The sequence below is a fragment of the Schistocerca gregaria genome, chromosome 2, assembly GCF_023897955.1.
Source record: "Schistocerca gregaria isolate iqSchGreg1 chromosome 2, iqSchGreg1.2, whole genome shotgun sequence".
NCBI lineage: Eukaryota > Metazoa > Arthropoda > Insecta > Orthoptera > Acrididae > Schistocerca > Schistocerca gregaria.
In genome coordinates, this window is record NC_064921.1 from 489,763,302 (window position 1) to 489,785,740 (window position 22,439).

Consider the following 22,439-nt stretch of genomic DNA (forward strand, 5'->3'; position numbering starts at 1 on the left):
CTGATGCAGCCCTGGAGAATGGCGTATTGTATCACAGCTGTCCACAATACGAGCACGAAGAGTCTCTACATTTGATACCGGGGTTGCGTAGACAAGAGCTTTGAAATGCCCCCATAAACGAAAGTCAAGAGGGTTGAGGTCAGGAGAGCATGGAGGCCATGGAATTGGTCTGCCTCTATCAATCCATCGGTCACCGAATCTGCTGTTGAGAAGTGTACGAACACTTCAACTGAAATGTGCAGGGGCTCCATTGTGCATGAACCACATGTTGTGTCGTACTTGTAAAGGCACATGTTCTAGAAGGGCAGGTAGAGTATCCTGTATGAAATCATGGCGGTGAATCAAGGAAGTACAGTACATACTGACGAAACTAAAATGAGCTCTAACATAGAAATTAAGCGTTTCTGGACACAGAAATTAAGCGTTTCTGGACACATGTCCACATAACATCTTTTCTTTATTTGTGTGTGAGGAATGTTTCCTGAAAGTTCGGCCGTACCTTTTTGTAACACCCTGTATACAGAACTGGTCACAGCGAATGAGGAGGGACATATACAGTAAGAAGGGAAAAGTCAGGTGGGGAAGGAAAAGGCAAACTGCAACAGGTTGAAGATTGGTAGCCAGGGAGGTGGGTTGACTAGGAATGTCCTCCCATATGATCAGCATGATGCCCCAAGAAATGGAATGCTGACCTCAGGGGGAAGGTCAAAATGATTCAGTAAGAAATGTGAAAGCTCAAAGCGGTTGTGAGGGTGCAATTTCAATCCCTGAAGGCAGAGTACAAGGGGACACTGTGACGTTAAAAGCAGCTGTAAATCCTCTTCGTGGGACCACGTTTCATTAGAGTCATGATGAGGAAGAGATGTAGGGGTATCACCTCGGTGGCTGCCAAGTGACAGCTGGGAAAGAGGCACTACTACAGGATCCTGTTCCATGGGGTCCACAGAAGCATCAGCTTGCTTGTACGGTCAGTCTGTGGAGTCCCACACCAAAAAATGGTTGGTGATGCACACTGGCGACATGGAAGCTGGGCAGGCTATGGTATCATGTGCAGACACCATCGAGGAGGATCTTCGAGGTGGCAGAGGAGAAGATCGTTCAGCTTTGATGGACTTCAAGCCTTTCCAGTTAGGTGAAGACTCGGGTGTTGTTTGGCTGGAGGCACAAAGGACATCTTCACAGGAGTACTCCTTCTGTCCCTTCTGGCTGACCAGTTGCGTAGCTGGTGGTTTCACCCCTTGAGAAGGGTGTTTGATCGCTTCTTGCAAAACTGGATGGCGACATGGTGATGCTACCTTGACACTGGTCAATTTCATAACCTCAGAGCTGAACTGGAGGTCGCATGTCTACGTGGCCATGTCCTTCATGGAGCGAGGGGTAACAAGAACAGAACTATAGGTACAAGTCGGAAGAAAACAGGGTTTGCGACTAGCCAGTAACTTGCAAGCAATTGGATAAGGCACCGTTTTCTTCACCCAGATATCTTTAACAGCCCGCTCATCAAGCTATGTGGGACACTCCTGAGAGGAGGCAGCATGGCCACCACTGCAGTCGATACAGTGGGGAGAAGGAGGTAGACAAACGCCCTCACGTGCATCCCTACCACAGATGACGTATTTGGCTAGGTGTCGACAAGACGTTCTAGTGTGGTTAAAATGATGACACTGGTTGCAGCACATTGGGTTTGGAATGTATGGCCGGACGGTGATAATTTCATAGCCTGCTTTGATCTTGGATGAAAGCACCAGTCTATCATAGGTGAGAAAGAGTGCGGGAGGGCACTAAAGAGGAATCTCCCTTTTTCATTACATGATGAATGGTACTGACACCCTGATCAGAGTGGTAAGATTTATTTTGGCCTCTGTTAGACCGTCTAGCAGCATGATGTAAATTACACCATGGGAACACTTCGAAGTTCTATGGGCCTCGATATGAATAGGGTAGCTGCGGAGAAGCAAGGCAGCAAGCAGTTGTGCTTGAGAATCAGAAGTGGTCTCCAAAAGCAAAGTGCAATTCCTTACATGAGAGCAGAATGTCACAGGGCCAACAATTGCATAGACATCTTACTGAATGATAAACGGATTTACCATGGTGAATGACTGAACGTCTGTAGTATGTGAGACCTCGAGGAAGCGTGCTGCAACGGGAAGGGTCTTTGAATCATTAACCTTGTTCCATTTATGTTTGCTAGACATTGACTGGGACGATGATTGACTCATTGCAAGGAAATCCCCCATGATTGTCAGCGTGTTTGATGGCGCGCTCCTTCCAACTGGTGCCCCCCTGCACAAGGGGGCACACTCACCTTAGGTGATTGTTCACACCTCCCGAACACCTGACAGAGGGACCAATCGGCAATTTGGGAAGGTTATAGCTCAGGCAGTCACCCCACTCTGGGCCTGGCTTGTACAAGGGGTTACGTGCAAACCCTACCTGTTGACCCGGTGCTGGGAATTACACGTTACCCGGTCACCTGTTGCGCATCAGATGTGTGGGCCAGCCTTCAGGAGTACACACGGAGGAAGATGGAGAAAGAGGATGTTTTAACAGTGAAGCGAAGGAACGAGAGGAGAAGGCAAACAAAAAAAGGAAAAGGGAGTGACAAACAAAGGTGAGACAGTTGGCACGTCAGTGATAGAATGCACAACATTCCCAATAATACCCCAAACATGCTCCCCAAGAGAGGGGAAAAAAAGAGTATCAAGAGGATAGACATGCAGCACAGAAGGGAAAAAATGCTGCAAAGGCCAGGGCCCCCTGGTAGCCAGGCACGAACACACCGAAGAGTGGCAAGCCCCCTTGAGGGGGGGTGGGGGGGGGGGGGAGGGAGGAGATGATGAAAAGATGATTAGAAAAACACAATACTCAGTCGCCAAAAAAGCAGATAAAATCTCCACTTGGCTGGGAAATGAACCTGAGCCTCCCCAAATGGCAGTCATCCACACTGACCACTCAGTTGTAGAGGCAGACTTCTATAAGTGAAGAAAACTGTATAATAAATTTACCCAAGGATATGAAAAAGATTACTCAAATACATATGTTCAAAATGGAATCAAAAACATTCTTTATAAGTAATGCACACCACACAATTAAAGATTGCTTCAGGAACTCAAAGTACTGAGTAATAATGAAAGTAATGCACACCACACAATTAAAGATTGCTTCAGGAACTCAAAGTACTGAGTAATAATGAAAGGGATTAACTCTTTGACACACTTAAATAACTGATCACAGTACTGCTTTTACAAGAAAACGATGTATCAGGATCTAAAGAGCTGAATAGTAATGTCTTGTCCTTCTCCCGAGTTCAACATCCCACTATGTAATTAAATGTTGATGACCATGGAATCAGTTTTCCAAAGAGACTTGGCTCAGAAGTCATCAGTAGGTATACTCAGTGTGTGTATCCGGCAATAAAGAGCAGAACTATGTTTTATATTATAAGTTACCAGAAGCAAATTGTATAATAGGGACCAACCAAATGAGGAGGTGCTTGGAGATGCTACCTTTTAAGAGTTCTTGGGTCAGACAACATCTCAGTCATAAGTATGAAGAACATTCCAACAGTTTATACAAATATCATAAGTTTTATGACCAATTTGTTGCACCTATAATTTCTAAATATATCATGATTATTTTTAATATTATGTTAACACAAAAATAAAAAAATGAAGTGGTTTCCTGCTGTATATGTTTCCAATTGAAATGTAAAATGAACATTTACAGGCAATATAAAAGTTCCATTCGAAGTTCAGATAAAAAATAGTGAAAAATCTTGAAGACAATATCCAACAGCAACACGATGGCTGTTTCAAATTTCTGAATGCATATTTTGCGTTGCTGTTTGCTGCTTTCTGTAGTCCTTCACTGTCCAACCCTTTTTCAGACAATCCAATAATTTGACCAACTTTTACATATGTTCACTTTATTTGAAGTTCTCTTTTCACTAAGATCATGGAGATTCTATTTCTTTCTTCAGCATACTACAGATTTTTTCGGCAAATGAGTAGGAACTGAAAATATGTATGACCTTAAACTCAGATGCTAGAAATGCCAGATGTCAATTGTGGTCTGCTGTTTTAAGCAACCTACCAAAATTTGGTCGTCTGCTTTACTTTTATCAAAGTCTTGCAAACGCATTACAGAAATAACATATTTCATTGTATAACTCATCTTCATCCAGGTCAGGATTCATTTTGTTAGTAACCTAACATACTGCCATTGTAAACAGAAATAATTTTGTTGTTCAAGCAAAAAACTTTTTTTTGCAGATTGGATGTGCTGTTTTCAGAAAGATTCAGTTTTGGGCCAAAAACTCAATGCAATGTGACAAAGATTGTCATTTTCAAAACACAACCTCTGTGTTTTTGGTATTTCATGAACTTCCTGTCCTAAGAATTTATCTTGTTTGCTGCTCCCTAGCTTGCTCTTAAGGTCACTTATTATTCTGTCCAACTCAACAGAAGATAACTTAAGTGTTTTCTAGCAAGCAGTTTCAAGCAGGGGAAAAATATGCTAGAGAAAATATACCAGTAGATAGTATTCAGAACTGAACATTCAGTTTCTTCAGCATAATTTTAAGTCACAAACTGCAAAATCATCTTTAATGATCTTCCTTGCCCTTTGAAATAAAATCCAACTTTATGGCAGGCCAGCAGTTTACAATTATGTTAACTGCAGGAAGTAGCGAGAGCCATCTTGTACAGACATGTCATAATATTTTTTGAAACTGTCTCCACAAACTCCGAAAATTCCCTTAGTGAATAAACATTTGATGCAGAGAAACTAAATCCAGCATAGAGTTTGAGGCCTCTACATCATGAAGAAATTGTTTTCACAACATGTTATACAGCATTGCTTATGACATTGCAGTTGCAGTTAGCTCGCCAAATGGACAGATTCTTGTTTTTCTGTTAAATAAAAACTGACTTTTTTTGCAATAGCTGACTGGAGCATTATCAGCATTGTATGCAGTTACTTGATTCAGATGGAAGCCAGTAGATTCTGTAATGTTCTTTATTACACAGAAAATGTCTGTATTTCTTCGGAGTCTTCATAAAAATATAGCCCTCTCTGATGTACCCCATGGTTAACATCAAAGTACTTAACTACATCATGAAAAGTTTTCATATTTTGCCAGTTTGAAGTATCCAAAGCCACAGGAAAATAAAAATGTTTATGAAGCTAACTTATGACTACATCTTTACACTATGTGTCAAGAATAGTTTCCAAGATAGTCATTGCCTTAGTTCTTCCACACAAAATCTTCAATGCAGTACTAATGTCTGGAAACAAGGAATAATGCAATTTTATTTGACAATCCAATGACTTTTTGTCATGGCCATGTTTTACACTGTAATAAAGAGATGCACGTTCTTCAGATATATGTTGAAATTGTTTTATTTTTGTAGTGTTAGTGTGTGTTAGCGTGTGTGTGTGTGTGTGTGTGTGTGTGTGTGTGTGTGTGTGTGTGTGGGCGCGCGCGCGCATGCATCTCCTGATAACCCACTAGGCGTACAGCTTTTCTTTGTTCAAATTTTATCAAAAAACATGGCAAGGGGAGTAACAAACTTTGCTATGAAGTTTTTTCTGTAATCAGCCAAGTGAAAAAAAAAATCTTCGTTTTCTCATCAGTCTTTGTCAAAAGCAGTATATTTTAACTTTCTTCTTTAGAACACTTGAATTTGACAAATAAGCATCACTGGAGGAAGAATGAAACATCTTTTCTGAATGCCGAACCTTCCCAATTTTAAAATGCTCAAACTGTGTGTGAAACATGCTGGCAACCTAAATACCCAGTAATACCTAATTTAATGGACAAATGTGTATTTTGAATTGTGAACAGTGATTGGTGGAGAAAATTCATACGTAATTCCTGCCTTCACTTGCATGATTCCTCAAATTCAGCAGAAGGAGAGATAAAAGTGTCTCCCAAGCCCCATTACCCAGTATCTGGAAGTGTGATTTCCAGGACAATCCAGATGAAAACTGGTCAGGTGGGAACACTAGACAATGCTGTTGCTAAGATATTGACCTCATATTTGGGACAATGGGGTTCACTCTGTCTGGCCATTCTGATCTAGGTTTTCCGTAATCACTTCAGGTAACTGTGGGTACAGTTCCTTCATCAAGGTCACAATCCACCGTGCTTATTCGAAGCTGCTAATTTTTATTGTGTTGCCATGACAATTTCGATATCATTGTGATATTATCCTTGGATGAATAAAAATAAACTACTTCCAAATATTCCTTCAAAATGAAAGTAAGTGTGTCACCTTCTCCCACATCCAGTCAATTAGTGTACCACTACTGTGGTGAATTATGTAATGTAATCAGTGATAACAGTGGTACTGAAAAGCTTCTTAAACACTGTAGATTTCTACTAAAAAATACGTAATACCTCTGAATTTACATGTATTAATAAATTAAAGTCATCTCTTGCATTCTTCTTTCAGTATAAGCAGACTAATCTCTGAAGCTCTTGGAGTGATTTTAATACTGGTGTTATTCCGTGTCAAATCAGTAAGTGCTACAACTTGACCCTCTTTGATTCATTTTAAGTTAAGTATGCACATAATATACAAAAATAGTAACACAAAATAATTTCACATTTTTGTGATAAATGGCTATTGGGTAATAAGTGCTCAAACATTTTAAAAAATATCAAATTTTTGACTTGCAAAACAATATTAATTTGTTCACAACTTGTGTTCTATTTGAGCTCACTTGAAAGCTACCTTACAGGGCTTTAATATGACAAAACATAATTAGCTGAAAATATATATTTATTTCTTATAAAATCATGATTATTGAATTCACTGAGCTCTGAAATACTTTATTTTTAAAATTCTCAAAAAAATGTGCGATAAATACTATTTTCTTCTACATATTCTGGAAGGGGATGAGCATACAAAACAATCAAAAGTAATTTATGTTTAAGATGGTGCTGGAAAACACCTTCAAAACCTAATTTATTTTAAATATTAGGCCTACTTCTCATTAACTGTGTGTTATTGTGTAATAAATGCTGACATTAAGATAAAATAGCTTAGAACAGGTAGCCGGAAAAAATATTTGTCTCATCAGCTGAAAACCTAGCTTAATATCAGATATAGACCTAAAATCTGTTGTTAGTTCTTGTTACCTATTGAGATGAGCAACATCATTTCAACTCATCATGCTTCTTGGACAATTGGTTTGTTGAAACTATTTCTGCACAGAATTATGTATATGTTTGCCCTATAGCAGTTTGATGGTTCAAGGTTGTCTTTAGATCGCTGTTGCTTATGGAAGGAGTGTGAATGGATGAAGAATGTGAAAGATGTGAATGGTCCACATGGCTGTAAGAAACTAACTGCTATTTCATCCTTTTCCTAATTTTTTCCAACTACACATGTTAACCACTAGTGTCCATTATATTCACAAGCAACACCTATATAAACTGTCACAAAATCCTCCAATGAATTTATTGATTCTTTTCTGACAACTTAAAATAATTTACTTGACATTTCTTTGAGGACAAGTCAGCAATCGGCATTCCCAAAAAAGACTGAAAACAGAGCTTAAAGAAGGCAAGTTTTGGTGATTTTACTGAAAACTGTACCTTTGCTGTACAGGATGAAGTTCAAGGTTACCACTGGACCACCATACAAGCAGAAGTTCATCCCTTTATAGCTCATTAAGAGGATCTGACAAACTTGAGCACACAAGTCTTGTCATTATATCTGAGTGCCTCACACACGACACTGTTTCTGTGCATCTGTTCCAATCCTACTTTATTGACTTTCTGGCCAAAAATTTAATAAAAAAAGCCAATAAAATTATACTATGTCTCTGATGCCCAATACAGTATAGCCCAGTACAAACGTAAAAAGAACTTCATCAGCTTGTGCTATCATGAAATACATTTCTATATGTAAACCCAGTGATATTTTTCAGCCTGCTCTTCTCATGGTACAAAAGCTAGCGATGGTGTTGGTGGAACAGTCACGTAACTGACTAACCAAGCAGGTCTGCAGCACCCAAACACAGATCAAATCCTACAGCCTTTGCTAACAATAGTGTAGAAGAGGTCAGTTTCAAGTATGCTATTATGGAAGATCACTGAAATTAATAATGGAACTTATGGATATATTTGAGAAATGTTCGCAACTGTAGGGACACAATAACTCCATGCCTTTATTCACTTAAGCAAGAACAAAGCAACAATAAAAGTATCTGGATTCTACTGAAAGCGAAATTGAATTAGTGACAGTTGTTGATGGTGATCAAGGTCACTGTTTGTGAATATAATCAACAATGGTGGTTAGCCTGTGAAATTGGGAAAAAAATCAGGAAGAGGATTAAATTACAGATAGCTCCATACATCCACATGGACCATCCAAATCTTACAAATTCCCCACTCAAAGACATTCTTTTAATTAGTAGCAAGGAACTAAAGGTAATTTTTAACCCTCAAACTGCCAATGGGTGAACATATCTCAAGAAGTAATAAGATGTAATAAATGACTGATTAGGCATAACTCTGGTATTCAGCTGCATTGATTTTTTTATGGTTTGTGATTAGTACTTTTTTTATTTGACACTGATGAGGGTTTCTTTTACTATATTTTCTACTTTATTTTGATGCCCACAATTAACTACACAGTAACAGACAGCTAATGAGAAGTAGGCCTAACAATTAAGATATATTAGTTTTGAAGGTGTTTTGGAGCAACATCTTAAACATAAAATTACATTTGATAGTTATCCCACACTCATCCCTACTTAAAACTCCCAAAACATATAAAGAAAAACTATCTTTTGTCCTGTTTCTTAGAACTTTAAAAAAGCAGTTTTCCCAAATCCAATAAATTTAATAATGATGTTTTAATACAAAATGAATACATATTTTCAGGTAATTATAAAAGAGCTTTCAAATGAACTCATTAGAACATAAGTTGTGAGCAAATCAGTGTTGTTGCCCAAGTAAAAAAAACTATTATTATTATTATTATTATTGTTGTTGTTGTTATTCATCATCACATTACTCAGTAAACTTTCATCAGAAAAAGGAAAAAAATTGTTTTGTGTTACTATTTATGAATATTGCATGTATACTTAATTTAAAATAAATCTAATACGATCAGGCTGAAAATCATATTTTCATTTGTTGATTTGATATGGAATGATCCATAGTTTTCTTTAACAGACTGATTCACCATACAAGTCATCTAGCCTTAGACACTGTGTGATACTTGTGCGAATCTGGAGTAGATTGCTAGTAAACAATAAACTAATGCCAAAGTAATTCCAATAATGATCCATGTGGGTATGTTAGCATCATTCACAAGTTTTTGGTAGTAATACTTTACTGAGGTCAACGGCCTTGCCACTGTGGTAACACCGGTTCCCATCAGATCATCTAAGTTAAAAGCTGTTTGGCTGGCCTAACACTGGGATGGGTGACCATCCGATCTGCCAAGCGCTGTCGGCAAGCAAGGTGCAATCAGCCCTTGTGAGGCAAGCTGAGGAGCTACTTGATTGAGAAGTAGCGGTTCCAGTCTTGGAAACTGACATACGACCGAAGGAGTGGTGTGCTGAACACATGTCCCTCCATATCCACATCCACTGACACCTATGAGCTGAGGATGACACAGTGGCAGGTCAGTGCCATTGGGCCTTCGGGGCATGTTCGGGAAGAGTTTAGTTTTTTAATACTTTACAAATGTGGCCTGAATTGGGTGCTTCTGTTAACTGATGTATAATTTGACTGGCTCCGTATAACATGATGGGATTTGTTGAAGTTCACAGACTCCACATGCTTTTGAGCAGAGGACACTTCGCATAAGTAACAGTCACACTCATACTAGCCCCCTCCCCCCCCCCCCCCCCCCCCCAGTAGGCTCTTTCTGACTGAACATTAAAAGTAAGAGCTGAAGTATGATAGCAGACATCCTCCCCCCCTACGCACACACACACACACACACACACACACACACACACACACACACACACACACTATTTTGTGGTGGTGACAGATTGACCTGTACTGTAGCCTAATGTCTAGGTTAGGTTGAAACCTGATAATCTATTTATTGGTTGGTAAAGCCAAACAACATGAATGTGAATGGGAAATAAAGGCTGTGGTAATACAATGACCTGTTACTTAGCCTGATGCTACATTGTTGACATATTTAACAACTTTTCATAACAAAACAATCTTTTTGTTATAAAAAATGCAAGGTGAATTCAAAATGCCTACATTATACAACAGACAAATCTCCAACAAATCTTTGAACCTTTATACTCACTTTGTTAATGTATATAATTTTATGTGCCAACACTGACAGAATACAGTTTCTGCCCCTTCAGCTGGAATCCCTGCTTTAAAGTATTTCAATGTAATCTCAGCCAGTGACTATTCATTTTGACATCATTTGAGTTTCAGTCTTATTGTAAATTAATCTTCACCCTGTATCTCACAATCATCTTTAGTAGAACAATTTATCCCAGTACACAACTGAAAAGGAGTGAAAGGAGTTTCTTACCTTGTCCAGCAGAAATCTAGCTCAAATTATATCAACTCCATGAAATTCATCATGCATACTATGATAGACACTTCTGTCTTCATACATATTATCTCAAAATTCCCCCAAAAGACTAAAAATGCTTCCACATCAGTCATATGTTGCTCCCTTGCAATTTCTATCCAACTCTTCAAATCCCTACACCAAAATATAGGATGAAGGTTTCGAAAGCCCATTACAAATTTTCATTTTCTTAGTTTTTATTTTTTCTTCCTAAAGTTTTCCATATAAGTTATCCAATCACCATAGCAACATACTGACTGAAAATGAAATTTACACAGGTTTCTCCATTTGATCAATCTCTTCCTTTAGAAGAATCGCATGAGTGAGCATACATTGCATTTACCTACATTTAATGCAAGATGCCAATTTTGTCAGTATCATCTGGTGCTTCATTTCAGTTTTACAACAATGATAATTGTAAATAGTGAACACAGCAACCAGCAAACCAACTGATATAACATTGGCACTTTCACGAGTCATATCTATAATTCACCTTAGTTTCTGATAACCATTCACTTACCAAAACAACATACTTGTCACATCAGTCACAATTTCTTTATGGCAATACTGTGTATAATCAGATTTACTACAGAAATGAGATTATCAACAAGTGTGAAACTGCAGTTAAGTCCAAACACTTTGTAAATGATTCAGTTAGTTATAATTAAATATTTTCTGGAGGAGAAAAATCCTGCACAGTAATCTATCAGATCTTAATAACTTTCCAGACTTTTCAAAGTGATACAAAGATGAGTAACTTTTTTTAAATGTTTAGAAATGTAAAATGGTGCACCTGAGAAAATGTGAAACCATAGCACCATATCAATGAGTCACTACAGCAATTAGTCAACTTCTACAAATGCATGCAACAATTTGTGGGGACATAAAATTGAATGGTGACATCAGTCCAGTTCAATGTTAAGTAAAGAAGGTGGTACACTTCTGTTCACTGGTGGGATACTACGGACAGTCTACAAAGGAGATTGCTTTCGAAACACTCTCGCAATCCATTGTTGAATACAGCTGAAGACTGTAGAATCTATAACAAATAGGACTAAGAGGGGATATTTAAGATACACAAAGAATGGCACCCCATACAGTCACACATTTATTTCAATCATGAGAGAGAGCATCAAGGAAGTAATGAAAAATCCTGAATTGGCAGACACTCATCTTAAGTGAGAAAACTAGGAATATTTTACAGCCCCTATTTACCACTCTTGCGAGGTCCTCAAAAACAAGATTAGTCTAACAGTAAGAATAGATGCATTTAAACTGCATTGCTTCCCACTTCTTAAGCAAATTTTGATGTTATCCCACAAGTGGAAGCAACACCCAGATAAAAGTGTAATTTTGGATTTACTCCAGTAAATCTGTTCACTTCACAAATTACAGCAGTTTTTCAGTGCACAATGAAGAAATCACTAAGATAAGTAGTATCACATAAGTTCAGTCATGGATAGTGCATGTTTAAGCAGTTATTTATCAACCATTTATACAACATAAACTGTGATGTCATGTGACAGGGAACTATTTGAAGTCTGCCTAAAAGCGCAGAGTGAGTAAGATAACAGCTTGTCTGACACAGAAAAATGAAATGGTAAGGATGCCCAAATATCCAAATTATTTTGCAATAGAATGTTAGGTCTTACATTTTACCAGTGTTGATATATAGAGGCCCCTCATGCTCTCACGGGTACAGTGCCAGAGAGTTGTGTTTATGGAACAATATTTTGATAAATTAACTTCTTAGCATTGTGTGTTCCCTGAACCTGATAAGTTTAAGTGATGTGTGAACTGCTCTAACTTTTATACAAGCAATTACTCCATCTTTCCACATTCTTTGCTTCAGTGATCCATATTCATCTGCACCCAAGCATGTTTTTTCCTGTCTGAAGCATTGAAAGTAGGCCTAGAGAACATGCTGTGAGATAATTATGTAAAAATTAAATTTTGTAAGAAATTCTATATTAAAGGTGGATTAGGACCTTCTTAAGGTGTATCAATAGTCTTTTGTATAAGTGGGTCCACAGCCACTGCTAATTTGTTGAGGAAGTCAGTTTCCTGCATAGGCTGCTTTTCTTTATTTTTATCTTTTTTAATAATCACTTTATTTCACACTTTAGCTGTTAATTACTATCATTCCTTTGAAAGTTTTCAAGCTACCTCTGTTGCTTGTGTCACAGTGAAAAAACTGTAATTGTATGACATTTTATATTCCATACATCTGTGTGGAGAAAGTAACATTTGACAGTATCCTTAATAAAGATATCTTACAATTGTGGTCATTATGGGCACAACCTGTATAAACATCACAGCTCACACGCATGAGAGACATGACAAAATACAGTTCGGGCTATAACTACCACAACTGCGATACATCTTTATTAAGGATGCCATGATATATTGCTTACTTCACTCAGATGTGTGGAATATAAGATGATGTACAGTTACAGCGTTTCATGGTGATATAAGTAGCAGAGGCATGTCAAATCAGCCAGTTTTAAAAATTATTCCCACCTGACTATCTCCAACTTTGTTCAAACTCTTTCCATTGTTGCAGGCACAGCTCAAAGGAAGTTCTGTGAAGTTATAGATAAACATGTGCTGAATTTGGAGGTCCCTCAGTCAATGTGCACATTATCACGAATAAGTAATCATGTTTAATAACATTTTATAAGCTGACTATTGTAGTGAGGAATCTGAAAATTGGTATTTCTACTCGCCTTTTGGTGTCAAGTTCAAATATAATATGGACAACGTCAGTGAGGTAGTAAATTTTCTAGAGCTGCTGCTCAAAGTGGCAAAGTGGGCAAGAAAATTATTGTATGCTTGCCACCCCAGATTCAACCATTGATATCTCCTGCTTAAATCATTTATATTTCACCATATTTGTTCCTTTTTATTAAGAAAGCTGACGTAAGATAACATGATAAATATTAACTTTAAAGTTTGTTTAGTATATGAGACATATGGACCCAGACCGAGTGTTTTAAATATTACCATCAACTTTGACCAATGTTTTGGGTCAAGTACCTCAAAATGGCAGTCAGTCAATTTTTTATGACTAGTCCCATTAGAAAAAGCAAATCTTTATCTGTCAGGTACTAGTATGTATATTTTGTCTGAGGAATAACACGTAAACAACTTTCGAGTGGTAAACATGTATTTGATGTAAATGGATGCATGAGAAATTGTTTTTAAGACCATATAAACAGGAAACTTTCACTGGTCCATGGTGGTAGTCAAGTAATCAATTTGGGAAGAAAAAGAATGGTAGCAGCTCTGCTATTAGCAGTTTAATGAAATCAGCAAGTGTCACCATGGGGCCATATCTGATAGCCACACAAGAACAGCAACAGGTGGGTCTCCTCATACAGGTTGCCAAGCCTGAATCTGGTTGCTCTGCCATGTTCCCAAGTCTGTTACAGGGTTCTTAAACAGGTTCCAGTTCCCAAGATTGAGTTGCTCCTTGCTATTGCCTGGACATAAATTTTTCTTCAGTACTGAATAAATTTCACGAAGGAAGCTTGTACTGCCATCCCATCAGTGCTGCATATAGGGCAGAAATGTTGGTTACAATACGCTGCTCTGGAACTTAGCAATAGTCTTTTCTATCTGGCCAATCGAACAAATGGAAGGACCTTCAGAATGTACGAAGTCTATTAACACATCATCTTGTTCAAGTGATATGTCACTGATATTTCTGATCCACCATTTACTGTCACAAATACAGGATATACTCTATTGCCCAGGTTGCAGATTCAAAACCTTTTCCCCAAAGCAGCTTGTGACAGACTGGCCAATGTTAATTATAAAAGATGCTGTATCATTTGAAAGTTTGCTAATATGGATTCCTTTTTCTTCACACGACACAAATTGGTGACTGCCTCTTGTCCCAGAACTGGTTTTGGCATTTTCAAAACTTTTCTTCTTGAGGCTATCTTGCAATTTCAGTTTCAACCTTTTCAATGAAAAAGAAGTTAATTGCGCCATTCACATTCTCATCTCATCACAAAAATTATTTCCACCATTTACATGGTGATTTGCTATGGCTTGTCCCAAAGAAGTTCCAATCAGTCTTGCTTCCAAAATCATGATCATAATTACGTAAGTCTATGAAGTTCTTGAAATTTTTGCACTGAGCACCAAAACAGTCACTGAAGTAATAGAAGTGGTCACTGAAGTAATAGAAGTAGTCACTGAAGTAATAGAAGTAGTCACTGAAGTAATAGAAGTAGTCACTGAAGTAATAGAAGTAGTCACTGAAGTAATAGAAGTAGTCACTGAAGTAATAGAAGTAGTTTATTTTCACTATTGTATTCTTTAGGTGCTCAATCAGCCTTTCAAAGAAACATGCACAGCAACAGTGTCATGCCTGAGGGAATCCTTGAAAGAATCTGTCAAAAAATAGTTCTAATACTTCTTCCCCAGGGCATTTTTCACAATGATGGGGCATGCAGGCTCTTGATTCTAAGCTAGACACAGTTTTTAAAGCAGGCAATTAATATTCATGGACTGGACTTCTATCATTAGCTTAACATTATGATGTATTGTACATACACAAATTTAATGAGTTCCAGAAGAAATGACACACTATTTGGACATAATTCACAGAACTTAGATAATTCAATTTTAGCTCCACTGTGAGCTAGATAGATTATCAATAGGTCTTTCAGGAAGCAAAATGAGTTATTCCTGCTCCTTTCTCTTCTGTCCTTCAGTTCTAACAGAAACTGAATCTAACTCCATGACACAGCGTGCTATAGTCATCATCATCATAAAACTGTCAAACTTTTGATTTTAGTTGGTCCACAAACTTGTTTCCTTGCTCACTTCCAAACAGTGCAAGAATTTCATATTCTTTTTCCAACTTTCTGGGAATATGAACTATGGGGTCGACCGAAGCGTCCGATCCCACCCATCGGCTTTGACCTGTGAAGTAAGATTGTTCTGGTGTGCGACGTCACTACGGTGCGGAATTTAGCTTGTGAGAGTGGCGTGTTTGTAGGTGTCGTTTTGATGCGATCGGTGGTGCTCTCTGGTGGTGGGTTACGTATGTTTTTGCTTTAATTTGCGAGTGTGGCGTCATGTGTGAATTTTGGTAAATTGCTTTTTTTATGGCTCTGGTAGGCATGGATATGACTGACAGGGTCAACAGTTTTCAGTTGTCGGCTATGATGGGGTACAGTGCATTGTCTCTAATAAATTTTCTTCAACTATTTGGATTTTTGGATGAAGTCGTGAAGCGTTCAGTATGTCGTGAAGAAATGAAGCTTACTTAAAATTCCGGCGCCTCGGACTAGGGACGGCCGTATGTGGAGATGTCATAAGGATAATAGGTCAAGGGAAGTGTTCGATCCCAATTTATGGGGTCAGGAGTTGCTGTTGAGCTATATAGGTCAAGTGAAGTGACCGATTCCAGATGACATTGTATTTAGTGGTATTTGGGAAGTTTTGTGATGTCGTATTTTTTTTGGTCGTTTTGGATGGTTTTGTTTGGGGGCGGGTGTGTAAATTTGTTTATATTTTGGTTGTCTCCACCCAAAAACCCCCTATTTCCCGCACTTGTCCCGTTAGTGTCATTAGGCTTTTTGTGGAACGTGTGTGTGTTTGTTATTCAATGTATTTTCGTCCTCATAATGTGTATGTAACAACTTTATATGCGCCACATTGGAATCGTGGTTTATGGTCGTTTCCGCCATATCTGTGACGTCATGGGTCAATGCAGATGGATGGGATCGGACGCTTCTGTATTTCCGAACTATATTGCCCCCTGGCCATGGGGTTAATAATTCTTTTAAAAATTTGTACCCAATTTCCTAAATTTTTATCACATGGTTTTATTTCAGTAGCATAATTTATGACAAAAATGTTTAATGCTTAAGACACAAATGGTTTGAAACAGGTGGCACACGTGTAGTAAGTCACTTCACGACTTCATAGAAAAGTCCGAATAGTTGAAGAAATTTTATTAAGAGACAACGCACTGTCCCCCCATCATTGCCAACAACTGAAAACTGTTGACCTTGTCAGTCATATCCATACCTACCAAAGACATAAAAAAAGCAATTTACCAAAGTTCACACACGGCGAACAGAAAAAAACTAAAATAATGTCAAAATAACAAAACCAAAATTGGTAACTCACTGAAAAATATTCCGCTGAAGGCACAATCCCGATACCACACATGTGCAATGCTATCGCGCAAATGAACCCCATACCCCACGTAACATGCTACCCATAAGACAACACCAGAGAGCACCACTGATCGCATCAAAACAACACCTACAAACATGACACTCTCACAAAGTAAATTTTGCACCATCGTGATGTCACACACCACAAAAATGTTACATCATGGGTCAAAGCCGACGGGTGGGATCGGACACTTCGGTCAACCCTGCTCAAGCGTATGAGACCCGCATAAAATAGGACTAAAAATGGGTACTGAATGTATACAGAGAAGGGCCGAACAAATGGTCACAGGTTTATTTAATCTGTGGGAGAGCATCACAGAGATACTGAAGGAACTGAACTGGAAGACTTTTGAAGATAGACAACCTACCGTGATAAACTCTGAACGAAGTTTCAAGAACCAGCTTTAAATGACTGTCCTAGAAATATACTACAACCCACTATCACTCACTAGTGTCTGTGAGGATAAGATCAGAATAATTACTGAATGCACAGAGGTATTCAAAGAATCGTTCTTCCATAATTTGTGAATTGAGTGGGAAGAGACCCCAATAACTTGTACAATAGGATGCACCGTCTGCCATGCACCTCACAGTGGTTTGCAGTATACACATGTAGATATGTATTTACTTCACCTTTACATTTGGAACTATTCAACTAATTTGGGATCATAAATGATCTTTATGTAAGTTTTTGATACACATATTTCTTCAATCACAATGGAATTTGGGTATAAGTAAACCAATATCCCTGGTAAATGAGCCAACCACTGAAGACAAAACTAAAATGAGTAACACTGGGGAAATATATACATAAAAGAAAATAGTAAACATACATAAGCATTGCACAGCAGTCTCCACCCAAATGTGGTTGGTTTTCTATTGTCTCTATTTACTTATAAAATACTCTCATATCGATGAGTTACTTCCTTAATTTTAGTCATGTTCTGTGGACAATAGTACGGGGGCAAATAGTAAACTACTATGGGAACAAAAAGGATATAGGTCAAACTGGGAAGTGTTACTTTTAAATAAATGAAGGAATCAAATGCACATTCCACCAACTATTAGTGTAGCAATAATTATGATACTTCAGGTCTGAAAGCTGCATTTGGTATCTTATTGATCCATTAGTGAACTGATGATACTTGCCAGTTACCTAAGAAACCCTCCAGCACAACTGTGCGTAAACAATTCCAAACGGCTAACAACCTTATGGACTCAGTTTCACAAATTATCAATTTCTACATTTCACAAATGATTAACAGCTATTTTATGATAGTATGTTGATTGGCATTATATGAGCTGATGGCTAAATCATATTTTTTAAAACATTTTGGGATTAAACAGCAACAGATTTGTAATTAGTGAAATAGTTTAGATCATACAGATCACATTTATTGGTGTTGGCCAGTTGACAGCATGTGGAGGCTTCTGCAGTTCATGACACATGGATCCATCTCCGCACACAAACTTTGGAGTATGATCTGAAGATAGTCCACCTTTGGACTGAAACCAGTCACCAATAAATGTGATTTGTGTGATCTAGACTTTTCCAAGTACAACTATTAGCCAAGTAATGCAAAGTATCGAAACATCTTAAAGTTAGCTAAGTGCAACAGACAGCAACATCAGAATGTATTGGGAAGAAACCAAATATAAATACACAAACAAATGGAAAACTTTGACTATGAGTTCACTTAAGAGTTGGCAGAAGTCAGAGTGGTGTTCACATCTAGTATATAATGAAGTAATTATCCACAAAAGTAATGAGAGTAACCTTGCTTTTATGAAAAAGTACAGTAGTAGTGGTCAGCACCTGTGATTTTATCTGGAACTGGATCATCACTCATTTCACATCAAAGAAATACAGGACAATTCAGTATCCAAAGACTGTGACAGAGTTACTGCAATCAGTAGATCTGTTATTTTACCTTTCAATTTGCACTGATTCAGAAAGACAACTGGGAGCTCGGCACCAGTAAACTACTAGTACAGCAGTACGACAGCACTCAAGGAAATGAGGGGAAAAAATTGCACAATTACAGTTAGATGCTGCGGTGAAGATCAAGAGTCAGCAATAGAGCCAAAGAAAGTGAATTAATAATATACTGTGGTATCGGTAGCTGAAAAATAACAATGCCTGTATCACAACTTTTCACTACCAACTACCAGCTTCAATATGAGCCGCAGATGATCTTAGGTACTTTTACTTTCACACCACTATTGGGGCGCTGATTGAAACTGCCAGTCGGTAATAACAAGTTATGATTCAGATGGTGCTTGTTTATCATCACAGAGAGATGAAGCACCCAAGGCATGGCATCAATTATGAGGATTAATATGAGGGAATACTGTTGCCTTATGCAACGTAACTGTGTAATCTTGAGAACATAATTCATTACACATTTGAAAATATTATATAAAAATAAGGCGACTTGAATAAGTTGTACTTATTCCACAACGAAATTTGAGTATTGAGCTAAATTTAAAGAAGCCACGCGAAAGTACAACAATAAGGATATTATAAAAGTGCAATGCTACAGATGATACAACAACGCCTTACGAACGTCTCCTGAAGGTACTAGTCGTCCGTAGATCGCTGTGTAGCAACACAAGGCTTTTACATCTGATAAACAAAAAAGAATTGCATTACGCTATCAAAACCTTATTTATTTTATTTGTTAAATATTGTAGCTCCAGGCAAATTCTGAACAAATAGTAAATAACATCTTGCACAAACCTCAAACTCGTTCTTCTTGCCATTTCCTTTAAGTTTGCCTCCTTTTGGAATATTTACTCGTACTCCTCCTCTTTTTCCGCCGAATTTACCACGTGATGACATTGTTGAAGGATAAGTACCACTATGCATAGGTAAAGGTCCTCTTGATCTTATAAGCGATGGTGGTGGCATGGGAGGCCGTAATGGCATGAGCGGTGAAACATGGTGCGGAGGTATTGGATGGAAGGGGGGATGGATTGGTCTCCCAGGACCTAACATTGGTAGTGGTGCAGTTGGCATACCCCGGGAAGGCCTCAATCCGGGAGGGGGAGGTCTCATTCGTGGGAGCAACGGCGGAACCGGCAAACCTCGCGGACGCAACGCCATCGGCGGGGGAGGAGCAGGACGCCCAAGCAACGGTGGTGGTTTCACAGCAATCCCACGACTTTTCGGTTTCACAACACCGCCTCTGCCTTTTCCTCTACCTCTGCCACGCGCCAAACCCATGCGGTTCTTACACTGCGCGTACTCCCTCCCGTTATCTTCCAAACGTCAACTTCGGCTACTGTTCTGTCTCCTGACTCTCAAACACCACAGTATCAAAGATATTCAACTTTCAAGTAATCACTGCGGACCACATTTAACAAACGCAAAGATCGACAGAAGCAAAGAGATAAAACTAAACTTGCAGCTGCGTACAAAGTTATTAAAACAACAGCAGAGTCAAGTGGGCTATGGATGGTAGAGTAGTCATTTGTCCAAAATGAACGAACCAGACAATTCATTTCTCTACGAAACTACAACGATTAGTAGGATAAGCTGTGATGATTTCGCGGCACTATTCTCGTTATTATAGTCTTCACAGTTAAAATTACACCAGACGTAGTCATAGATGTTCAATCTCATTCTTTAGATTTTCACAATTTATTTACACAGGCCTATCTAAGTACACTAACTAAACTATCATTACATTACTGCAAATACCTTACTGTGAACACTGTTATTTATCTAACGGTCTGTTTTGAACAAACATTGTTTCGTTTAACTCTTTAAATGCTCAGTCAATTGAATTCCTTACACAGATACCCCAGTGAGCTATAGGTTATAGGCTCGAACTTTGTACATAGTAAGGCATTCAAGTAAAGCAGAAAAAAGAGTACTGTCAAATTTCAACAATTATGGTGCAGGGTTACTGGACAGTCTAGTATCAATTCATTGCCATAGAATGATGTACAGCAGGAGGAGAGAATTACACACATGATATTATTTATTGGTACCGTTAAAATAGGACGCCGAGGAGAAGAAGAAAGTTCATTTTCGAAATAAGGAATCCACATCAGACCACATTTTAATAACTGGAATTTTTCTGAATACAGAGAAGTGTGCATGGGATCTTGGCTACAGGTGGTTCCTGACAGCTGCCACTTCAGCATCATATAGACAAGGTATCTAAAATTATAAATAGTGTTCTTCATGATTTGCATAAACAATGTTTAATGATAAATATAGGTATAAGATGAGATGAATAAATAAATACTCAGTTTTAAAAGATAGAATAATTTATTGATAATTATCTGAAGCACCTATATAACTGTTGTTGTCTTTAACATACATTTGCTCGAATCTTTGATTTGGTGGGCAGTTTTACTCTTTGAAATTTCTAAATGATGCGCTCTTGGGAAGATGTCACACAGCCACAACACCTTTTCATGGTCTTCTGGAGTGATGCCACCACTATTTCATGCAATATTCCCTCAGCATCCCAGCAAGTCAACCATGCTGCAGTTCATGAAGTCTTTGCACACTGTGTTGTACTAAAGCATTTGGGTGAAGCAACGATTGGGGAGTACTTTGTTAATTCTCAGTTAGAGATCGCATTGAATGCAACATCCTTAAACACAAATTGTCATAAAACTCCTATATATCCACAATAATGTTTACACTGTGAGACATCTTAGTGAAATACCGCAATGTGGTGCAATACCTCTATATTTATAGTAAACGTTGTATAATTCTTGTGAGAAATGTGTAGTTTATGAGATGGTCATGTAGCAGTAACGAATATGCTATGGTGCTTGGAGGGAAGTTTTACAATGATTCGAATTCAGTACAAATGTGTGCAGTCCCAGTTTTCACTGCCTCATTTTATTTTAAACGGTCTGTAACCACTGTTAGTGCTAATTCATTAAACTTTTGTGGATTGCACATGCACCCAGAGTCATCACCTTCATAATAAGAAGACTAAAACCTTGTGTATACAGTATATGACAGATTGATGTTGTTTTTTCTCTGGTCAAGCTGTAAGTTATTTAAGGGGAAAAGCTCCAAATTTAAGTACAATCTAGCAATGATTAGTTTATAGCTGTCAAATACACTTGACTCCTTTTTTTTAGATTACCCTTCTTGTCTGTTTGCAGTTCTAGAATACTAAATTGAGGCATTTCTAGTTGACCTAATGTCTTACTCATCCACATTAGTTGGACGTCTCTGGAAGGACAGGACACACACTAAAGTGATCACTTAGCAATCCGCCTACGAACTCTCCTTCGATTTGCAATGCATTCAGGTTCAAAGTTGATGCTCAGATGTGTGTTTTGAGGGTAGATGTGTTTCCAACATTCCTTGTACAGTCGAGCTTAGTACCATTGACTTTGTATCTCATTTTCTGAAACAAAAAACTATGTGCATGTAAGTCATGATGTTGTTGGAGAGCTCCTGTTCTTCCTGGTCATTAATTTTCCTTCCAAATATAGGAATCCGTTGCTGAGAAGTATTAAGTAACCTTGATGTTGAATGAGAATTCTTATTTAACCATTATTATTAAATGGAGAAATGTTGCTGATGAATGACCCAATCACCATATTTCAACTGGAGCTGATACATCGAGTGATGTGGTCACAAGGTTTCAGTCCTATCAATTTAAGAAAGTCGTAATTCTCATGTATTATC

The 22,439-nt window shown here is 38.1% G+C and overlaps 1 protein-coding gene across 1 annotated transcript in view; it reads right to left on the reverse strand.

The window, feature by feature from the left end:
* LOC126327695 (nuclear fragile X mental retardation-interacting protein 1) overlaps nt 1–20,118 on the reverse strand; it is a 138,483-nt gene extending 118,365 nt beyond the window's left edge. The window contains exon 1 of the mRNA XM_049995907.1: nt 19,512–20,118. Coding sequence (XP_049851864.1) covers nt 19,512–19,997 — 486 coding nt within the window. The 5' untranslated portion in view covers nt 19,998–20,118. The remainder of the gene's footprint in view (nt 1–19,511) is intronic.
* Between the last annotated feature and the right edge of the window lie 2,321 nt (nt 20,119–22,439).